Here is a 21,325-nt window from a genome sequence, read left to right as displayed (position 1 = left end):
GGCGAAGGAACCCCCGAGGCGGGGCTCACAGGATGTCACCCACGGGGCAGCCCCAAGCACACCGGTCCGGACAACACCGACCGAGAACCGCCGATACCACCCCAGCAGCGGCGCCCCCCGCCCGCCGGGTTATCAATGGGCGCGGCGGAAGCCCCGCCCCCCCGGACGTGACGCCCGCCAATGGCGGCGCGGGGTGCGCGGCGGGGTGAGGTCAGCGCGCGGGGCCGGGGCGGGGGCGGCGCGGGCCGGGTGCGGCGGGCGGGGGTCGCGGCCCCGGGCGGGCGGGGTGGGCGAGCGCGGGGCTCGGCGGCCGCTGCTGCCGCGGCCCGGGGGAGGCGGGAAGGAGGGAGGGGCGAGCAGCAGAGGGAGGAGGAGAAACAGAGGGAGGAGGAGAAACAGAGGGAGGAGGGTCCTCGCCGCCGCTGCTCCGTCCTGGGGGCCATTCAGCGGGAGCGAGGCAAGGAGCGAGCGACGCCGGGGCCAGGCGTGGGGCGCCGGGCGATGCGGGGCTTCGTCAGGCTGCGGCGCGGCGGCCGCGGGCTGTGAGCCGGCGGGTTGGGCCGGGCCGGGCTGGGCTGGGCTGGCGGCGCGGGGCGGAGAGGGGTGGGCGGGAGCGTGGCGGAGCCGAGAGCCGGCAGCGGCGGGAAGGCGGGAGCGGCGCTGCCCGGTGCCCGCCCCGCGCGGGGGGCCGGCCCTGAGTGCATGCGGGGCGCCCCGCCGGGCCGCCGCCGGGCCGCCGCCCGCCGCCCCTGAGACACCGGCGGCGAGAAAGTTGCGGCGGTCGCCCACATGCGCGGCCGCGGCCGGCGGCTTGGGGAACGGCGCCGAGCGGAGGTGGGCGAAGAGAGTTTGAAGCGCTCGCCGGCGGGAAGATGGCGGAGCGGAGCTGAGAGCGGCGCCCGGCGAGCTCGGGCTGCCCCCGCCTTCCTCCGCAGCCCCCCGGACCCCCGCCGGACACATGCAGGCCAAAAAACGCTACCTGACGCTGCTCTCTGCCGGCACCTGTCTTGCCCTGCTGCTCTACCTGGGAGGCGTGCGGCTGCGGGCGGCACGGCACTCGCCGCCCGGTAGCCGGCATGGCCCGCGCCCCGGCGGCGCCGAGCGGCCCTGGCCCCGCTTCCCCGACGCCCTGCGGCCCTTCGCGCCCGCCGAGCGCCCGGGCCCCGAGGGCGGCGGGCGCGTCTCCCCCCGTCAGCGGCGGGACGCCAGCGCCGGCCTCTACCGCGGGCGCCGCTGCCGCATGGAGTCCTGCTTCGACTTCGCTCAGTGCCGGAAAAACGGCTTCAAGGTCTACGTGTACCCGCAGCAGAAGGGGGAGAAGATCGCTGAGAGCTACCAAAACGTCCTGGCCGCTATCGAGGGCTCCCGGTTCTATACCTCGGACCCCGGGCAGGCCTGCCTCTTCGTCCTCAGCCTGGACACGCTGGACCGAGATCAGCTCTCGCCCCAGTATGTGCACAACCTCCGCTCCAAGGTGCAGAGCCTCCACCTGTGGAACAACGGCAGAAACCACCTAATTTTTAATTTATACTCCGGCACCTGGCCCGACTACACTGAGGATGTGGGGTTCGACATTGGCCAGGCTATGCTGGCCAAAGCTAGCATCAGTACTGAAAACTTCAGACCCAACTTTGACGTTTCTATCCCGCTCTTTTCTAAGGATCATCCTAGGACAGGAGGGGAGAAGGGATTTTTGAGGTTTAACACCATCCCTCCTCTCAGGAAGTACATGTTGGTATTCAAGGGGAAAAGGTACCTGACGGGGATAGGGTCAGACACCAGGAATGCCTTATATCACGTCCATAACGGAGAGGATGTTGTCCTCCTGACAACCTGCAAGCATGGCAAAGACTGGCAAAAGCACAAGGATTCGCGCTGCGATCGAGACAACACCGAATACGAAAAGTAAGTGAGCGGTGTCCCTTCCCCGTGGTTGTATCTCCAGGGCATGCCGGCACGCTCTCCGCCGCGGGCGGCCCGGGCCGCCGGGCAGATGTGAGCAGATGTGTGCCGGTGCGCTGGCAGTGGCCGGAGGAAAGCATTCATCGCTCCTTTGGGCGAGTCGATGGCTTCTCCCGTCAGCCGCGAGGCTGCCGGCTGGCCCGTGCTGCCTTGGCCGGCGGAGCTGGCGGGGATGCACTGAAGGGCGATGCGGTGTCCTGCAGCCGTGGCGTTCCTCGCCCAGGGACTGATGACCTGTATCCGCAGCCTGATGGCTTTCCAAACATTGCCAGCGGCCGACGTGCTGTTGGAGGATGCGCTGGCATTTGGCACGGCTTTTTGTCCCCCCCAGCGCCTCTTAGGCTAGATGCCCTGCGCCTTCCCTGCCCTGAGACAAAGTTTGTACGAGTCCTCAGTTCTCTCCGGGTCGCATGTGAGCCGGGCTCCCGAAGTGCGTTGGTTGCTGAGGGCGATGGCTGGGATGTGCTCCCCAAAAAGCATTGCCTGGCATGTGACCTGTATCTGTGTATCTTCACAAGCCAGTAACTTGCCTTGCCGTGTTTCTTCTCTCAGTTCAAACCAGCACAGTATCAGTAAAGAAATAAGGAAGGAGTGTTGGCTGTGTTTGTATCCTGTGTCTGAGTTTCTGGTTTTTAAATGTGAGAGGATACACCAGTGATGCGAGCTCAGCATGTGCTTTCTGTGAATGCCTGGTTGCTTGCCTTTTATCGACTTTTATTTTTATTTGTTGGTAATGTCACTATGAAGCCAGATTTTTTTCTCGCTGTACTGCTGCCCTTGTTTTCCAGTCTGCTTTTCAGGTTTGTATATATAGCTGCTGGGAAAATCGCTTCTGGGAATTACCTCCAGGATTGCGATGCTGACTAAGCCGTTTGCAGCTGATTAGTTCATTTAAATGCTGACCACCACTATGTTTGCTGCAGAATAGGTGCCTGTATATGAAGTTTTTCACATGAGAGTATTTCCTGGGTAATATGAATTACACACTGAATTAAAGCAGAGCAGCCGTACAGCACTGGGTGATGTGCAGTGGAGCTGCATCCAGAGCTGCCAACGGCTGGAGGGTTTTGTGGTGCACAGGGGAACGTGGGTGGAAAAATACTTCTGGAGAGCATTTGGGAAGACACTACGTTGGCATTAATACTGGCGAAAATTTCCGACTGGCTGGCTGTTTCTCCACCGAAACTATCCCTGGGGGTTGGGAAGAGACCGGGAAGGTCAGCATTGCAAAGTCGGGAAGCCTGCATGAACTGCCCCGGTGAACTCTGCTCACCTTTTGATTACTGTAATTCTGCTGCAGAGGGGGAGGAAAGAGCAGTGCAAATACTCAGTGGACTTTTAATCCCATTCATTTTCAGAAAACTGATGGGCGAGTGGTGAAATAATGGACACGTGGAAGCGGTACAGCATCAGTGCTGGGTGATCAGTAGAGATACTAAGCTAAGCTCATGTTGTTTGTCACCTGGGAGTCCCTTTGGCTTGTGATCTCCTTAAGGGAATATATGCTTTGGGAAAGAAGGGAGACCTGACAATTGCAGCCTTTCAGGATGTATTGGTTTTTTGGTTTTAGCTCTGAGCAATTGGAGCTAATTTACAGATGGGAAAAATCCTGGTTGTTTGCTGTATACTACAGTGTGTGTGCTGTAAAATTGTCATAAAACCAAACATACCTGCCTGTGGTTTCACGCGAGTCCAATTTTTTACAGCTATGCCATTTGGTCTAATAAAAGATAGACATTTCCCTGTGAGTTCTGCTCCCCTGAAGTGTCTTTTCCACTTATTGTGGTGAGCCTCGGGGGGTACGATAGCATGAATCCAACTGGTATGCTGTGCTATTCAGACAAAAGCATACTTGCCGCTAGGATGCAGCTGTATCTGGAGTGGGGGGCTTCAACGTTTGTTGCAATGCTGCTGTTAAAAGACAGGAACTAAAAACTGATGCTGACAAGAAAATAAGATTACTCCACGATTTGAGGCAGTCTCAGTGTATGGTCACACTGCTGAGGTGAAGGGGCTTGCTCTAGTGAACAACTGCAGCTGCTGCAGCTCTTCGACCCAGCATCTTACCCGAGCAAGGGCACCTGGCAGAGTGTGCTGCTGCCCCTTCTCACTGTGCCTGGGTGCCGATGCACAGCCGAGTGTGCCATCTGCTGCTCTCCCAGCACTGTATCCTGCCACGGCCCGTGTGTTCTGGCTCCTCTGTGCCCATAGGGACCATGCCTGGTGCTTCACTCTCTTTATAAAATCTGCCAGGGTCGCATCCCCAGGGTACCATGACACAGCTGTCCAGTTGAAATGCTTCTGTGCTGATGTGTAACTCAGGTGTGAAAGCTGTAGAAAGAACTAAATTTTTCATCCCACGTAAAGCAGCATCTGATCATCAATGGGGCTGTAGTGTTTGGAAAGAAGTGTCTCTAAATATATCTGGGCCTTGAAAACTGCACATGGAGTGGCTCTTGTGAGGCGTTTGAGGCTTGGATTTAACAATACATCCTCAAGGTTTTAATCAAAAAGAAGGAAAAACTTGCTCTCCAGGATATGTCTACTGCCATATCCATTTGCAGTTGGGAGTTGCATATTGTGCTTTTCTGTGCTGATTTTCCGATTCTCTTCTGTGATGCTTACATCACCTCATGTGAAAAACAGTAGTGTAGGTGCCCTGGCCGTGGAGAGCTGGCCTTGAGATACCGGTACTTGCTGGGATGATGTATGAATGATTTGGTCTAGGTTGGAGGCCTTGCCAAGCCAGGTAAATTAGGTGACCAGATTTTAGAAAGTGCTAGCAGGGTAGTGGTGTTATGATGTGTTAGGCTTGGAGCTGCACAGACCACAAGTTCCTTGTTGATGGGGTTTCATCTAGGTGTAACATTTGGAGCTGGGTTCACATGAGGTCCAACAGTCTGTTGGATGTGGTGTTTCCTCTCTAGGAGATTGAAAAAAACAAGAAAGGTGACTTCCTGACCCCTGGAAAAGTATATAGAGTGTCTTATTTTTTTGGGGATGAGGAGGGATGGTCATGTGTGTATTTGACTGTCTCTGTGAATTGTATTGAAAGATCCATCTGTATGTCACAGCTAATTAATTTGCATCCTAGTTATGCATCTCAGCAGATAAAGCTGAGGCAGACTAAAATGAATTACATTATCATGATTAGACTGCTAGCAAACAGGATATAAAAGAAAACAAAGAAAACCTCTGGTTTTCTTTACAGTGTCCTTGGCTGTCAGATTTGGCCTTTGTCACCCAGCAGTAGGGCAACCGGGCTTTCTGAATTCCTGCACAATAAGATTTCAGCCTCAAGCTTTCCATTTCACAAAGGGTTAAGGGAATAAAAGCTGCTGCTGCTGAAGTTTGAAGACAGCCTCTTAAATATTTAATGACAGTCTAAATATATACATATGTACAATGTGTTTTAAACAAAGGCAGAATTCATATACAGGCTTAACTGGTTCCAAATAATTACTTTTTGGAAGGTAATATAGATGACTGTGGATTCCAAAAGAAATGGAGAAATTTCATGTTCTAGTAAAGCCAGATGCAGAGAAGAGGTTTACACCAAAATAAGGATCTTTCTAGGAAAGTAAAATAATGTCTGTGGCATGTCCCCTGACATCCAGCAGCCCTGCTCTTGGAAGATGGAGAGGGTAGCGGTGACATGAGGTCTTACCAGAAGCTCATTCAGGGGGACTTTGTCCTCATCCATGCTTGATATCTAAAGTTAATTATGAGAATTAAGCAAAACGGGAAAAAAAAAAGAAGGAAGGAGTAGAATGGAGAAGGAAAAGTGAGGAAAATAATGTGAGCTATGGTGGAAGACAAATAGCATAATGAAGTGTTCTTTATAATGAGATTTTCTGATTAGTCAATGCTCAAAAAGCTTGTGTGATCATGACTGAACTGAGAAAGGGAGGTAAAACACACAGGACCTCTGCCAGAGGAGGTTGGAGGCGTGTGGTAGTGGAGGAGGAGCCGATGGAAGGAGCTGCTCACAGATCTACCTGGGGCTGCTGGGTGCTGGCGGAAGAGGGAGGGAGCAGCAGCACCTTGCATGCTTGTACCAGTGAGACATCTCTGCAGGGCACACGGTAGCACTAGGCAGGGTTGGATGTGTACTTCCACAGGAGAATATATCCAGCTGAACATTTTCATTGATGCCTGGTACCCGGTAGGTTTACCTGGTGTGCACTCTACTGGTGGAACATGTGCCAATCACAGCTGAACCTCCCAACCTTGAAAATCCTGAGTAAAGGTCACAATCATGCAATAGGCACAGAATGGGAAGAAAAGCAAGTTTTAGTTTTCCTTCCTTCCCACTAGGAATAAAATACACATACTGAAAGAAAGAAGTGGTAGAAGTGCACGTGAGAGATGACTTTGCCGCTCAGCAGACTGGCATGAGAATGTGAAGTAAGGCTTAGGCTTGCCCGTCTGACATGTGGTGGTTATGTGAACACTCCGTATGCACGTATGTACACGTTTCAAACAAAGGTGAAATTCTTGTATTTTTAATATACTGAGCTTCTGTGTATTGTACTAAAATACAAATATAAATGCCACACTTAATCACTCACTGGATTATTTTTTGAATTATCCAAAAACCTTCACAAGTCAGCTCATTTGCAGCTATTTAGGACAAGTCTGAGAAATCACCCAGGTTCAGAGTGGCTGTTGTTCAGGACGTCTGAAATGAGATGGGAACCACTCAATGCATCTTGTATATCACCATGCTGATTTGGGAGCTTGGATAAAACTCAAAAACTACTGAGAGTGCTTGGGCATTTTCCCAGAGTATCTTGGCTCCTACAGAGACCTGTCCCCACCAGACTACTTTTTAATATTGATTTCTGAGAAACTGGAAATTTGCCTGGTTTACAATACATTTATCCCAAATGCAGTAAGCAGGTAAATAACAAAGCTTTAATGGACGTCTGAGAATATAGGGCTTGCTCTATTGTGTTCTTTCTCTTGCTGTCTGTATTTATTGTAGAGTGTCCTTATGTGCCTGTTGATCCTGATTTAATGCAACTAGGGCCCTGAGGGGTAGGAGCTTCCAGAGGCTCCGGGCTGATGCCCTGGCAGCAGCTGGGGTGACAGGAGCATCCCTAAGCTCCCAGCCAGCCCTGGGATCCTCAGCCTGGCTGTTTGGACAGGCTCCTTCCTCTCTGTGGAGGTTGGGAGTGGGTGGATTTGTGTGCCGGAGCGTGTTCCCCACGTGAGCAGTGCCGCATGTGTGGCCGGGTGTGGAGGGTCAGGCCCTGGCAGAGGAGCCCACCCTGCCCGTGGGCCTTAAACCAGGCGCCCTCCTAACCTCAAGTAATTAAGTTTTCTTGTGGGCTGAGTTGTTATTATTGTAATTGGTTGCCCCAGGCCTTTCTGTATCTTTCCGTGAAGCATCTCATACGAGGCTGTGTGGTGACAAAGCGTTATAATAGATGGGTGATCTGGTCTGCAGCAGGTGTTTTCTACACGCAGAATGTATGTGAACACAGCTTTCACAGCTAGAGGGGCTCTGCTTTTATTTTTCCTGCCTAGGAAAGCTGATCTAGGATAGTTTATTGAGAGATACTCATCATTGAAGAGAGACTTGATGATACAACAAAATTCAAAGAAAAAAAGATGTGAGTTATCATTTTACGTAGAAGTAATCTGGAAACAAATAGTTTTAAGGGCTTATTGAACCCAGATCAGGACGGAGCTAAGAGTAACAGTTCCAGTTACCTGTTTTGGCAAGAGGAAGTCCTCTTCTGCCCCCAGTGAGGCCAGTGGCATCGGCAAGAAGGTGATGGAGAGCATCCCTTGGTGCTCCTGCCTCCTTTCCCTCCCTGGCTGGGTGTTTCACAGGGCAAAGTCCAACTTCTGCAGGACATTTTGTGGTGGCCTAAAGTAAGCTTCACTGAAACTGCTCCTAAGGGAGAGAGGTGGCTGGATTTGGTTCTCTTGCAGGTTGCATGCAGCTGCCTGCTGCTCCCTGCTGCGTTGAGGGTGTTCTTAGCAGTGGGCCTGTTTACATCCATGCATCTCTGAAGTAGTGTATCTTACTGGGAGAATGGGCTTGAACAAGAGCTTCCAGCTTGAGACAAACCTGAGCAAAAAAAAAATACTACTAGTCTGACTGCTGGAGATAATCCTTTTGCCCCACATACAGTCCTGGAACAGCCCACTGGAAAGAACCAGCAGTCGCTTGCGAGAGAGGGAAGTAAATGAAACTGTTCGGCACGAAGCACTTATTTACTCAACAGATGTGAGTCAAGAGAATGTGCTGTAATCTGATGATTTCTGGAGTATTATGTGTGATTGTTTTCCTTTTCTCTCTGAAGGGTTTCTTTCAGAAAATCCTCGGAGTTTTGTGGTCTTGGATAAACAAACTGTTTTGCTAACCAGAGAAGAATAATTGGTAGGTACATGGACAACTCTCTGGCCTGTGAATGGAGTTAAATGCTGTGTTCCGAGCTGCTAAGGTTGTTGCCTGGAAAGGGTGACCTAGAACAGAGACTAGGCAGAGCAAAAGCAATAAAATAGGTCTCTGTTGAAAGGATGTTCTTTGGCAGCGTAAGAGCCTGGCTGGGGCTACACCCAAATCAAATCCAAGATGGATCCTGGTCATGAGTCTTTACACTTTTATAAGTTTTGGTTAGTCTATGTATCAATTATACAACCACAGCCCCAGGCTATGAAGTCTCAGCCCCCTAGTTTGCCCCCTTTCCCTCACTGTTGTTTCTGCTTTTTGGGTACCAGTTGTCCTTGATTCTCTAGCTAGGAAGGGATTGTTTTGTCTAACTACCCTGTGAATAGAACTTACTAACACCTAATATGAAGTTTCAGAGTTACACACTAAGCAGCAGAGATTCTGAAAAATATAAAAGCTAAAACCCAAGGCATCAAGGTGACTGACTTCTCACAGACTTGGCTATATCTAGACAATGATGCAAGATTTACACTCTTGTCTCATGTCATACAAATATTAGTTTAGCCTATGAGAATGTGTGAATAAAACTTCAGGTTATATTTAAGGTTCTGCACCTTTCCACATTGCCAGGTATTTGGGACATATAGGTTTCAAAACGTTGTGGTTTACTCTGAGCAATAGTTTTGTTCCTCTTCCTCTGTTGATCCAGCTATGCTGTGCTTTTTTGTGGGGCTTTGTGTTGCTCTTTTTTCAATCCAGATTTCAGGAGGAAACAGGACATGTACCATCACTGTTTTGCCCTTAATGTAGGAGCCTCCTCAGTGAACGGCAGGAGTCATTGATGCTATGTAATGGTGACACAACTCATCCGCACAGCTCTGGAGAAGGCAAGGAGGGAGGGAGCTGTGCAGGAGGTGCCTGCGACACCAGGTATGCGCAGGAACAATTAAAGATCTCAGCCAGAGAATGGTGGGAGTCCTTTCTTCCACTTATATAACAAATCAAAATTTTTAACATTTGACAGCCATGCATGGATAGAAACTATCCTGGTATTGTGGCACAGGTGCCACATAACCTGCAAGGGTATTTGAAGGCCAAAAGGTGAGACATCAGCATCCTGCTGTGGTGGAGAAAAAAACAGTTTAAGAAATTAATTCCTAATGAGAATGAAAGAGAAGAGATTAGCTTCACATAAGAGGGGGTAAGTAGTGTTTTAAGAAATACAGGCCCTACCTCAGCACAATGTTTTGTCTTAACTGCTTTGCTGGAAAAAACTGGTATGAATGCTGCCAGGCTGGTGGCTTTCCAACACAATCTAACTTCCTAAAATGTTATCATTTTTTAGAATAAGAAAACATAACTGTAAGCCAGTCAGGAGGCTTAGACCTACTCAATAATGGGAGAAAGAAGAGGCTGTTTTCTTTAAACATTTTGTGTTTCTGCACTTGTCTCTCCCACCAGCTCTTGCTGAGATTTAGCTTCAGATTTTCGGGTGGTTTAGTGCCATCTCCTTGGCTAGGATGCTAAATGGGTGTTCCCTGAAAGTGGTAGAGGTAGGATGTTTGTGTTGGCTAAATCAGGCTCCCATTTCATACTCCAGTAAGACAGACTTCTCAGCCCTCCTGCAGTCCCTGGGAGAAGTGAGGTGCTGGCAGGGCTGTTGCAGGTGCTCCTGCCTTCCATCTGGATGTGGTCTCAAGACTGAAGTCCAACAGCCAGGATTGCCACTGGCAACCATGGTTATGTTTCTATATGCTTTTAAAGTGGAAAGAAGTCTTTCCTTTTCCTAAGAATTTTGGGGGCTTACTTTAGTGCTTTATAATGTTTAGAGCCTGTGTAAAACTGAAATACTACTAATTCATGTTTTCTGTATCCCCCTCTCAGGAAGCATCAGTGAGTGTAGGTCTAAAAGGTAAAAGGTGACAGTTGTCAGAAGCAGTATAAAGCAGTTCTTCTCTGTGTGTCTGGCGAGGGCAAATAGCCTCTAAAGCTTTTTTGGGGTTTGACTTGTCCTGGGTCACGACATGTTTGGTACATGAACATTTTAACTCTCCTTGCTTCACTCAGCTGCTACCAAGACCACTGCTTTTCCAGGCACTGAAATGCTGTCATTCCTGATCGCTCCTACAAGGGCTCCTGCGGTGCAGTTAGCAAATTCAGTAAAGCTTCTGTAAGTTGACTTATTTCTCCATGATGGTTTCTAGTCCAGAAATACATGAAAACAAAATAATTCCTGGGTTCCTAAGTGAATTTCCCATTTATTCACTTTTTCCCCCTCTAATATCCTCTTTGTGTTTATGAATGAAACAGAATTAGGGCTAATTTAGTTGATTGGCTGCAAAACAAAAGTATTCAATGCTAAGAATGGGGAATGAGAAGGCCTTTCTGAAATGTTACTTCTTTGCATAATTGTAATAGATTATAATTATACATTTGGGTGTTTAGCAGTGGATTTGCTGTAAACACGGTCGTGGGAAATCTCTCGTTGCTCACTTGTGTCGGTTCGAGTCCCAGTGCGGTCCTGTCGATGGCTGTACCAGCATCTCTAACATCATTTTCTCTTCAGGCAGGATGATGTGCCACAGAGAATGCAATCTCCAGTTCCCTTCCCGGCTCCTCCTACAAAATTACAGCTGGTCGATATGACCATGTCAGACTCTTGACACGAATCAATAAGATCAATCATTCTTCAGCTCCTAAACAAAATTGAGAGCGTGATGCTGACGGCCTGCACGTAGCAGTAAATTCCTAAAGGAAAATTGCATACCACAGTGTTTGCTGAGGGTATCCGTGGGGGATCCTGTCCCGTTAATAATTAGTTCTCTAAGGCTGTAAAACAGGAGCATGGTATAAATAGTTTGCTAGAGCTGCAGTTTGTGTTATGACCCCTGCAGCCTTCAGGCTGATGGGGAACATCACCTGACCAACAGCAGTGTGGGAGACAGGGAGCATGGCAGTGTTTGGGTAGGAATCCTGTTTTTCTTCATTCTCCTAGAAGATCTTGACTTCTGATGCTGGTTTTTGCCAGCGAATAATTGCAGACATTTTATCACAATACTGGAATTCCTGGTGCAGTCAGGTTGTTCAGTGCATTACTACCATAAAAGCCATTAGAACTGTAGTTTTTGTAGTGGTCAAGAATAAATTCAGAGGCTGCTTCTAATAATCAGAATCTTTGTCTGAAGGGAAGGACAAATTTTTGTTATGATGTCTGAGTTTATATCTCTGAAATCTTGTTTTGGTGTGTCTGCTCATAGACTCAATCAGCTGCTTCAGGAAGATAAACACATGAATGTTTAATCTTATGAGTTTGCCACCAACCATTGTGCTGGGTGTGAACAGATTTTTCTTTTAATTAAATGTAATTTATCTAATCCTAATGGGAAACATAATTATAGGATTTATTTTTTAATACTGTGATTTCAGAATTATTTTATAAAGAAGAGTAACACTTCCCCCTTAAGGGCAGTTTAAAAATCAGCAAACAAAATAGAAAAAATTAAAGTACACTTTGCTAAAAGTAATAAATCTCAGACAAGATGCAAAAAAAAAAAAAGCAGCTGATATGTTGAAGCTGCAATAAAGCTGAAAATTAATGATCAGTAGGTTGCTGCTGCAAGAGTGAGTGAATGCATTATGGATTTGAGGAGACGCCTATAGCTTATTAAATGCCAGCAAATTTTTGCATAAGCAGTAGAAAACCATGATCAGAAATTGTAAAACGGTGTGAACTCCAGCTGGAAGATCCAGTACCACAAAGGATATGTGCACCATGTGTATGGTTGAAACATAAGAAAGTGCTTTGCAGGATCATGATCTAAAGTTGCACACTAAGCTCCTTTAGTTTCTGATCGGAGGGATTTAAATGTTTCAATAAGGCATGACTGTAGTCGCAAGAAGGGATTTATCATACTTTACATAAGAAGGTGTGTGTGACTGTTTAAAATAATTTAAAACAAATAACATCCCTTCACCCTTCCACACTCCCTTACTTTTTTTTTCTCTAAACCCAAAAGCTAAGACTACTACTTGAATTGTAATGGAATAATATATCAAGTGAGTGATCACATCAGGCATGGACACTTACCAAATCACAGCGAGATAACTGTGAATAACTCTCTAGTTTCAACAATTTGCATGGCCATTAACAATTGATGGGTTTCCCTTAGAACCGCATTATCTATGGCAGCAGGATCTATTCCTGTGCACCGCTCCTGCATACTAAGTGCCAGACAAATTCTCAAAACTGAGGATAATAAAAAATCTGACAGCAGCAAGGTGAATGAAGCAGGTAGGAATTTCATGGCAACATTTTTTGAAGATAGGGAAATATTTCAGGCAGTCCTGCATTTTTGTAACTGTTCTTCATCCCCTTTCCCTGCCTACTTCTTTTACTACAGTTCTGCAAGTTTAATTCAAGCTGTTGTTAGGTTTCTCTTCACTGCTTGGTCTCACTTCAGATTTGATGGTCAGTCTGGCCCGTGGATCAATTGAAGTAAGATTTTAAAATACTTTTTGTTACAATTTTGTGTTGGACAGTTGTCTTCAGAAGCTTTTATGCATATGTGACAAAAGATAAAAATTGTGCTGAATTTAGCTGTCCTAGATTGTTGGGTGGCCCTTTCATGGGAGTGATTTCAAGCAGGTGCTAAAAATGTGCTTTCCTTATTAGAATCATGCCACCATTTTAATAAGTGTGCGACACATCCCTTATTCCTGGTGCTTTCATCTCTGCCTGACAGCATGTCAGTTCTTTCCAGGTTCCTCTACCAAGCTGACTTTTCCAGCCCCAAATCTTTCTCTTTCTCTTTATTTCTCTTTCTCACCCTCTTCCCTCTCCCCCTTTCTTCTCATGGCACTGTTGTTGTGGCGAGATGAAAGCAGCTGAGTGAGGCGGTGGTGGGGAAAGCTCGGGTAATCAAAGCACACAAGCGGCTGGAGCTGCGTGAAGGCAGGTGGGTGACACATCAAAGTCAGGGTACGTGTGCTTGCTGCTCTCACCTCTCCTTGTAAATGACCCCCCTGCCATAAACAGAGTTCCTGGGGTTAATTTGTGAGTTCACGCGCACACAAATGCAATTACTTTTCTACGGCCTTCCTAAAATTTACTTGCAGAGACCAGTAATAAAATTTTAGCTTTGTTCCTTGGAGTATGGCTTTTGCAGATGTGGTGTGTAAGGAGACAAGTACCATTGCTGTTGATAGCAGGAGGTGGTTGTTCACCTTCAGCTGAGGATAGCCCATCACCTTATTGTCCCAGTATTGTTTCAGGGTTGCTGTAGGCAGGATGAGAGCTGCAAGGTCTGAGCTGCGTCTGGCTGTCCCCAGCTGGTCCTTCTGTGGTCAGAGACCCTGAGACCGTGTTGTCAAGGGACCCCTTGGCTGGAGCAGGCAGCACCCTTTGCTCAGCCACACGTGGGTGCTGCTCCCTGAGCTCTGCACCCAGTGTGGAGGATTCAGGTCCCCTCAGCTCAGTAGAAGCCCCAAACTCCCACTCGTCTCTAAACTCTGTACATGTCTCTTGACGTGGAGCTAACAATGGGACTGGCTGTTTTCTCAGCTGTTGCCTCTCCTCAGATCCTCCTTTGTCTTTGCCATGGAGCTCAGCAGCTGAGCACCCCAAGGTCTGGGTTGACTCTTGCTCTGTGTTTGTGCAGGGAGACCTGGTCCTTGTCTTAACTGTTTGTGCTGAAGGTATCAAAAAAATCATTGCACTCTGCTCCTGCCATTTTTGACAAGACTCTTCCTCACTGCCTGCTGATGCTTGTTTTAGTTACTGTTCCTGAGAACCAAAAAAACCAGGGAACTTGTCTCTTGGATGTCTGTATCACAACATTAGTGAATTCCAGTGACAACAGGTTTTCATCTTTTGTTTTATTAGCTGTTTCTGATGGCCTGTAATAATAACCCTTTCTAGAAAAGTTTTTTTTTACTCTTTTCATTTTTAATGAAAATTCTTTATGACACAGGTCATAATAAAATAATTCTCAGTGAAATTCTGTGTGTTGTTTGGTTCTAAAATTGGTGACTGAAGAATTTAGAGATAGTGTTGTGATCCCTGGTGCCCTGTTGGTGTAGTTACTGGTTATAGCAATAGTTCTTACTTTAACTTTGGTCTCAGAGTAACCATGTTTCACAATAATCAATGCACTGATTACTGTAATTGCAGCTTGTGGTACTGTGGTCTTACAATTAACCGACTGGGCCAATAAAGTATGGAATTTAATGAATATTTGTAAACAAACTTGATTAGGAAGTAGGTTAAGGAGATATGCACTGGTGGAGGATAATAGAAGAAACCCATCCTCACCTTTGATAGATAGAAGAGATGGAAATCTGAAAATGAGCAGCAAAGCATAGAAACCATCCCACTGCTGTTCATGTTGCACTTACTGCTGCACCATGTCTTAAAAATCTCTCCTTAAAAAAAACCAAGGAAGATGACTCCCCACTGCAATGAGATCCTGTGTACACAATTTCAGTCTCTTCTGCAGAACTTTAAAGCATTATCAGACATGATGTTGAAAACTGGGTTTACAATGTAGGGGTGGTATCAACCTTAAGTAAAGAAGTGTCTATTGTCACCCCGTGATTAAATCATAATGCAATTAAAATGAAAAAGGAAACCACCATTGAAAATGGGGAATAGATTTCATAGTGGTGCCTCTGGGGAGGGGGATGGCTGACATCTGGTAGTTGCTGGAAAGTTGGCTGTGTTCTACTGTCCTTTAGGAACTGCATCCCATTTTTGCTTGTTATGGGTCATGCTTTGTGTGCTTTCCTCTGATTGTGTTCACATGTTTCAGATGCATGTCGTTCATCTCAGGTATAGAGACCTGTCCTGCACCCTCTGTCAGGCCATTTGGGAACGTTTTCTATGAGTCTGGCAAGTTAACAGTAAAAGGATACGTCAGGCTTTGGATGGTTGCTTGTAGGTTGCCAGAAATCCCTTTACACTTCCTTGCTTTCTCTCTTTTCTTTCTCTGTCTTTAAGAACTTGACTTTTACTTGCAGGTTTTCCTGGCTGAGTACATGGGTGTCTCTAACAAAAATAGCATTAAATCCTGCTTACCTCACCTCTTCTGCAAAGTTTGGCATTAATGGAAATGCATGAAAGGGAAACATGTAAGGAGCCTTGGTCAGAGCTCCTGCCCTAAGCAATAGGCTGGTGAGTGTCTGCTCCTGCTGCAGGAGCTTGGAGGGGAGAGGCTCTTCCGGCAGCTACAGTTCGTCTGTTTGCTTCCTACCTGCTGGTTTCCAACAGTATTAATTTTTATGCATTTATTGTATTTAATTAAAAGCAGGGCTGCTTACAGCAATACTTGCGGAGATTCCGCCTCTCCCCCAAAGGCAACAAATAGGCATCTGGTATTTGTTTCGTATAACACAATCCTCATAAAATGAAAACTAATAAAACATAATTATCTGTAAAGGCTTGTTTTATAAGCCTAGGAATGAGCTTGTTCCTGCATTGTTTTTGTCTAGTTGTTAAGATGGTTTTAACCCCTCTCCAGATTAACAGAGAATCAGTTATTACAGTGTTTTAAACCCTGGTTTAAAAGGTAGGAGGTGGTGTGAATGCATGCACAGGATAGCACTATCGGATCTCTAGAGGTGAGAATAGTCTTTCTGTTCCTTTTAGAAGTTTTTCCCATACAAACAATGGGTTTTATTTGAAAGCTTTGGTGAAGTAAAAGGGAAGGAAATCTGTGGGCTACACTAACAATTCAGTATTTCTGAGCTGTAGGCCTTAAAGCTGGGCTTGAGCCCTTTCTGCACACTGCTCACACTGCAATGTGCAAAGTGTCATGCTTGGATGTGTGTGGGTTTCCTTGATTTGGCCCTCACTGCATTACTGAACAGACTTTTTTAACTGCTATGTATCTTCATTTCTCAGAGCATTGCTGGCCTGATCCACCTCCAGCAGTTCTCAGGAGTCCCAGCACAGGATTCAGCGGTTTGAAGAGCTAATTGTACTAATTTCATCTTATATTTGCTGCTTGCTATTTCTTTGTGGACAACTATGCCATTTTGCTTACTTTTGGCTTGTAACCCTGCAAAGCCCTGCCTGCCACCACATGCTAGCAGTATATTTTTTTGGGAAAAAGTGAAACCAAATCATTTAAACCAATTAGTTAGTAAGGTGAGCATGCAAGTGGCTTGTGGCTGTCTAAAGATGAACTGTGTAAACCAAATCCTTTTAGAAAACTCTCAGTCCAAACATACTATTTTTAATTTTTTTTAAATAGTAGTAAGCAAGAATCCAGTTTTTTGTAATTAAAGCTGGAAGCTGTAGGGCTGCAACACACCTTCAACTCCAGCATGTTTTGGAATATGTTTGTTTCAATCCTGTCCTTCTGTGCACAATTAATTAAAGTGACAGAAGAGAGCTTTGCTCAGCTTTTTGGTGAATTGTAGCCTTCTCAAAACCAGATATGACTTAGGTATTGCTTTCTCTCTACAAGACAAGCCTTGTAATTTTGTGTCTTGGTGAGTGACTGCATTTGTTCTGCGAGTCTCAGAAACAATGGGATTGGGAGCACATAACAAATTGCTAAAGGACAGCACTTTGGAGAGAAGAATCTTCTTCAAGTGCCTCATTCCCTGCATTTTTTGTTTTGCAGAGGCTGCCTTGATCCAGCCCCAGGTATAGAGATCCACTGCTGGGGCAAGGAGATGCTCCACTGACAAGTCCTGCTTTCTGGACAGCAGAGGTGCCTGGGCACAGCCATGTGCTGAACTGCTGCTGCCCTGTATTGAAGTAATTTCCTTGAAATACATCTTCCTTGAAATATGCATGTTATTCCTCATATCTGGGGATACTAGTGTAATCTGCTTATTGCTGACTTCACTTGTTTAACAGCACTGTTGTGGCTGCTCTGAGTCCTCAGCCAGAGCACGGCCAGCAGCAGCAGGGGAGGTGTTAGGAGGCACCCGACTGCCTTATGTGATGTTGCTTTCTATGGCCAGAAGTCTTTGATCTATTCAAACAGAAGCCTGAGAAGTGGGGGATGGATTCCACATTGCAGGCTGATGTGTAAATGCATCCTTTTGCACCAAAGTCTCATTTAACGTAAAAGCTAAATGTGCCCTGTCTGTCAGAGGCTGCGGAGTCTGGCTACAAATCAAATGGTCTGAGATGTTTCCAATCCCCACACAGTATATAATGTTCCATTTACTTTTTCATGCAAGGTCTGGAATTCAACTGTTGTATTTTTTATCTAGGATATTACTCCACCTAGGTGTAGAGTAGGGAGATACCTCCCTAGAAGGTTTGCTGGTTCTTAATTCATTAATATCTCCAGAATGTTCTGTGACATTGTGGCTTTGCATTAACAGCAATAGAATTGAATTTAAAAGTTTGGGTGGCTTCTGATTCTGACTTCTTATTTCTCAGGAATTATTTGGTTTCACTTTACCAGTGCAAATAGAGTGAACCCTTTAGCTTCAGTCCTGCTATCAGTGTGGCATGGACTCATTTGTTCTCTTACCCATTGTGTGCAGAGTGATCGCTTTTGCCACATTTTCTTTTAAATGCAACGTAAAGTGAAATCCTGTTATTTGCACACATCCTGTGGCATGCATCTTCAAAGTATCTAGGCAACCTTTATGTAGATGACACTTTTAACTTTTCCATCATTATGAGTGTGGTCCTGTGAAAAGAAGCAGGATGTAAAAGGGAGGGAAGAAAGGGCTGGCTTGAACTACTTTGGGCAGCTTGAGTCACTTGTAAGACTCTTTGTAGGAAGTAGGGCACACACTGAAGATCTCTGCTCTCTTACACTTAAAACATCAACTTCAAACTATTCCATGTTTTTCCTTTGAGCTTGGGCAGGCAGGGGATCTCCTGGTTCTGCTGGAGCTGACAGTAGATCTATCAGGAAAGGGGGACTTAAGAGCCTCTGCAGTCCCACACCAAGCGGTGGACTTCCTTGTGTGGTTCTCGGCTCCAGGCGCAGGAAGATGAGTGGTCCAAAATATCTGCAGCTGTAGTCCTGGGAGGTTTGTGTGTTCTGACAGCTTTTGAGTTCAGCTGTGCTTCTCAGAAAACAAGAGCTGAAGGGAAGACTTGAAAGAGTTAAGGGGAAGCCACCATTGCAACCCCTGCAAGGAAGAAGTAAAGCTTACTCAAAGGAGATTTTTTTAATAAAAGTGTGTCTGTGGGGTCAAGTGTGACCATGACCCATCAATGTGCAGATGGAGCAGGCATCACTACTGCAGCAGTATGAGTTGAGAATTGGTCTCCAAAGCCAAGGTCACTGGGATATGCTGGACAAGGAATGTTGTGTCCCCAGACTTTGTATCAGGATGGATGTAATCTTTTAGAGCAGTTGTGCTTTAGCTAGATTGAGCAAGCATCCTCCAGGCAGGAAGCAAGGCCATCACACCATGTACTGGGGTTGTTGTGGCAGAAATAGGATTGGTGTCCTCATGCTTGATGCTTAGTGAATTGGGGCTGTGGATGATCAGCATGGTGCATGTTGGTATTAAGGAACATGGTGGTGCTGTAGGTCAGTGTACACAACATAATAACCACACTCCCCCTGTCCTCCCCATCAACAAGCAGCGCACACAAATCTCACTTTGCTGCCCTAGCCTGGTGCTGGAGAACATATGTTCCCTATCCAACTCTTACGAGGATGAGGGTGTTTGGAAGCCTGGGACAGTGGTTTGGGGAGATAAAAAGTTGTGTGTCTGTGATTTACATTTACTGGGAGGTGATTCCTTTGGGCTCTCATTGCATTCAGGGTGTCAGCCCAAATATGAGTGACCATGACAGCATCTTTTCACATGCAGTTGAGTTGGCCCAGAGGAGCAGGCCGAAGGGAAGGGTTGGGAGGCACTGTATCCATTGTTGCCCCAGATGCTGGGTTTTAGGAGGTGGCAGCTCCAAGCAACTCACTGAAGTTTCCCTGGCAGAGCAGAAGATGAAGCTCAGGTTTCTCAAGACTCCTGTTGCCAGATCCTCTTCTGCATACTCATGCCACCCCTCTGGTGTTTATCCATAGCTGAACCTGAGTGTCTAGCAATAGTAGGACAGTGAGAGTAGCTGTTTCTTAGGGAATGATAAAAGGGAAAAGTTTGGAATGGCCTGGACCAAATATTTAAAGCATGGGGAGGAAGGGCCCAGGTTTTTATGTCTGAATGCTTAGGACAGAAAATGAAAGCTGTTGCAAGGTAAGGCAACTATGTTCATAGCCAGAGGTTGGGTTTGGGCTATTATTATTATTATTATTATTATTATTATTATTATTAAAGGCCAGCTGTTTATATAATCTTGACTTAATTTCTGTGCTACAAAAGGCTAAAATCATTAACTAGGACTTCATGATTAATGTCCAGTTTGCCTGTAATAAGGTTACCGCTGGTAAATATCCCCATGCAGTCATTTATTTATTTGGCCTTATGTCCGTGGGTTGGTCATGAAAACATAGATGGATATTGTCTACTCTCACCTTGACTATTTTTAATTACAGAGCAGTAATAGTCAAGTGGGATAGCATTTTGGGTGGTTGGTGTGGGAATAAAGCGACGTGGTAAATTGAACCATGGTAGCTCACTTGGGACAGTGGTGAGTTGTTACTACATTATGGTGGGAGAAGCTGCCAAAGGAGTACTACAGTACAGTTAAGTGGGACTGTTAGTGACGTGACTGAGTGAATTCATTAGTGGCAATGGCCTATTCTTGTATTTGCTTTTCCTTACAACTGCTGGAGGAAGCTGCTCAGGTGAAACAAGACCAGTGGGAAGAAGGGAGGAGGAAAAGAGACTCCAAAGACCTGGTGCTGAAATGCAGCAGTTTCCTGGATGGGATTTACTGAATACTGGCAGTTTGCTGTCAGAGTGGTGTACTCCTGATGAAACATCTTCATGTAGGTGCTGTCTTTGTGCATCTGCTTGTTGGGTAGGTTGGAAACAAGTGGAGGAAAGGACAGACATACTTCTGTCAGGTGGAGGCTCTGTGCAAAAGAACTGAAACAAGGCAACAGCTGCCTTTGGCAGAGGATATATTCTCAGTTACTGGTGTTTTCACAGGCAAATAGCAATAAACTTGCGGGGGTGTTTGAGATAGAAAAATGCACAGACAAAGGTGCTATCTTTGAGCTTCCAAAGGAAAGCCAAAGTGAAGAGCTGGAGGCTGTAGACAGTACATTATTTTCTTAAGTATAGACAGAGCTGTTGTCTGACCTATTTCTATTTATCAGCATCTTTGTTAGGAATTAGTCGGCTGAGGGACCTTGTAATTTTTGTAGTTAGGGGAAGATAATAAAGATGACCCTGAAGTAGGAGTGGCTTAGAAAAAAACCAGTACACACTTGTCTTTAAACAGTAGAATAAAGTCCTGTAGCAGAGGGTATGCTCATGATCAAGGGCGTGAAGGTTTATGCTTGCTTCTGTAGAAAAAAGGGGTCTCTGGTTGAGCTGTGCCAAGGTGTGTGAGATGACTTCTGCCCTGCCAGGGTGGCCCAGTGCTGGGGTTTATGTGTAATGGGTGAGATATCTTCTGAAGATCAAGAGAAACAGGGTGAACATTAAAGAGCTCTCAAGGAGCTAAATATTGTGTATGAAAACCCAAGGATGGAAGGAGGGGGAGAGTTAAGAATTAGAGAAGCAGCACTACATCTTTTATTATAAAAGCTCTTCCTTCTCAGTTCTGTTTCCTCTCAAGTCTGTTAGAAGTAGGGTTGCAGTGTTTGGGTATTGAGGAGGTGAGAAGGTTACTCTCTCAATTTTTAATGTGTTATTGTTGAAACAAATATGCCTGCACCAGAAATGCTCATCATATCTTGAAACACCTCCATGTTGACCTGTAGAACTTCTGGTGTGAGGGCATTTGATTCTGGCACTCTGGCATCTTGATTCACAAACAAACCAAATCTGTGAGCTGTCAGTACTGAATGGTACACCCCAAGCATGTGATTTCAAAGCACAAACCTTGTGTGAACTTGCTCCACT

General features: G+C 46.2%; 1 protein-coding gene across 1 annotated transcript in view; it reads left to right on the top strand.

Annotated features, from left to right (window-relative positions):
* Positions 1-768: 768 nt before the first annotated feature.
* EXT1 (exostosin glycosyltransferase 1) overlaps positions 769-21,325 on the top strand; it is a 175,393-nt gene continuing 154,836 nt past the window's right edge. Inside the window, exon 1 of the mRNA XM_033068264.2 lies at positions 769-1,905. Coding sequence (XP_032924155.1) covers positions 959-1,905 — 947 coding nt within the window. The 5' untranslated portion in view covers positions 769-958. The remainder of the gene's footprint in view (positions 1,906-21,325) is intronic.

The sequence above is a fragment of the Catharus ustulatus genome, chromosome 1 (genome assembly GCF_009819885.2).
Source record: "Catharus ustulatus isolate bCatUst1 chromosome 1, bCatUst1.pri.v2, whole genome shotgun sequence".
Lineage (NCBI taxonomy): Eukaryota > Metazoa > Chordata > Aves > Passeriformes > Turdidae > Catharus > Catharus ustulatus.
The sequence above is the reverse complement of the archived record's forward strand: the minus strand, read 5'-3'. Positions and strand labels throughout refer to the sequence as shown.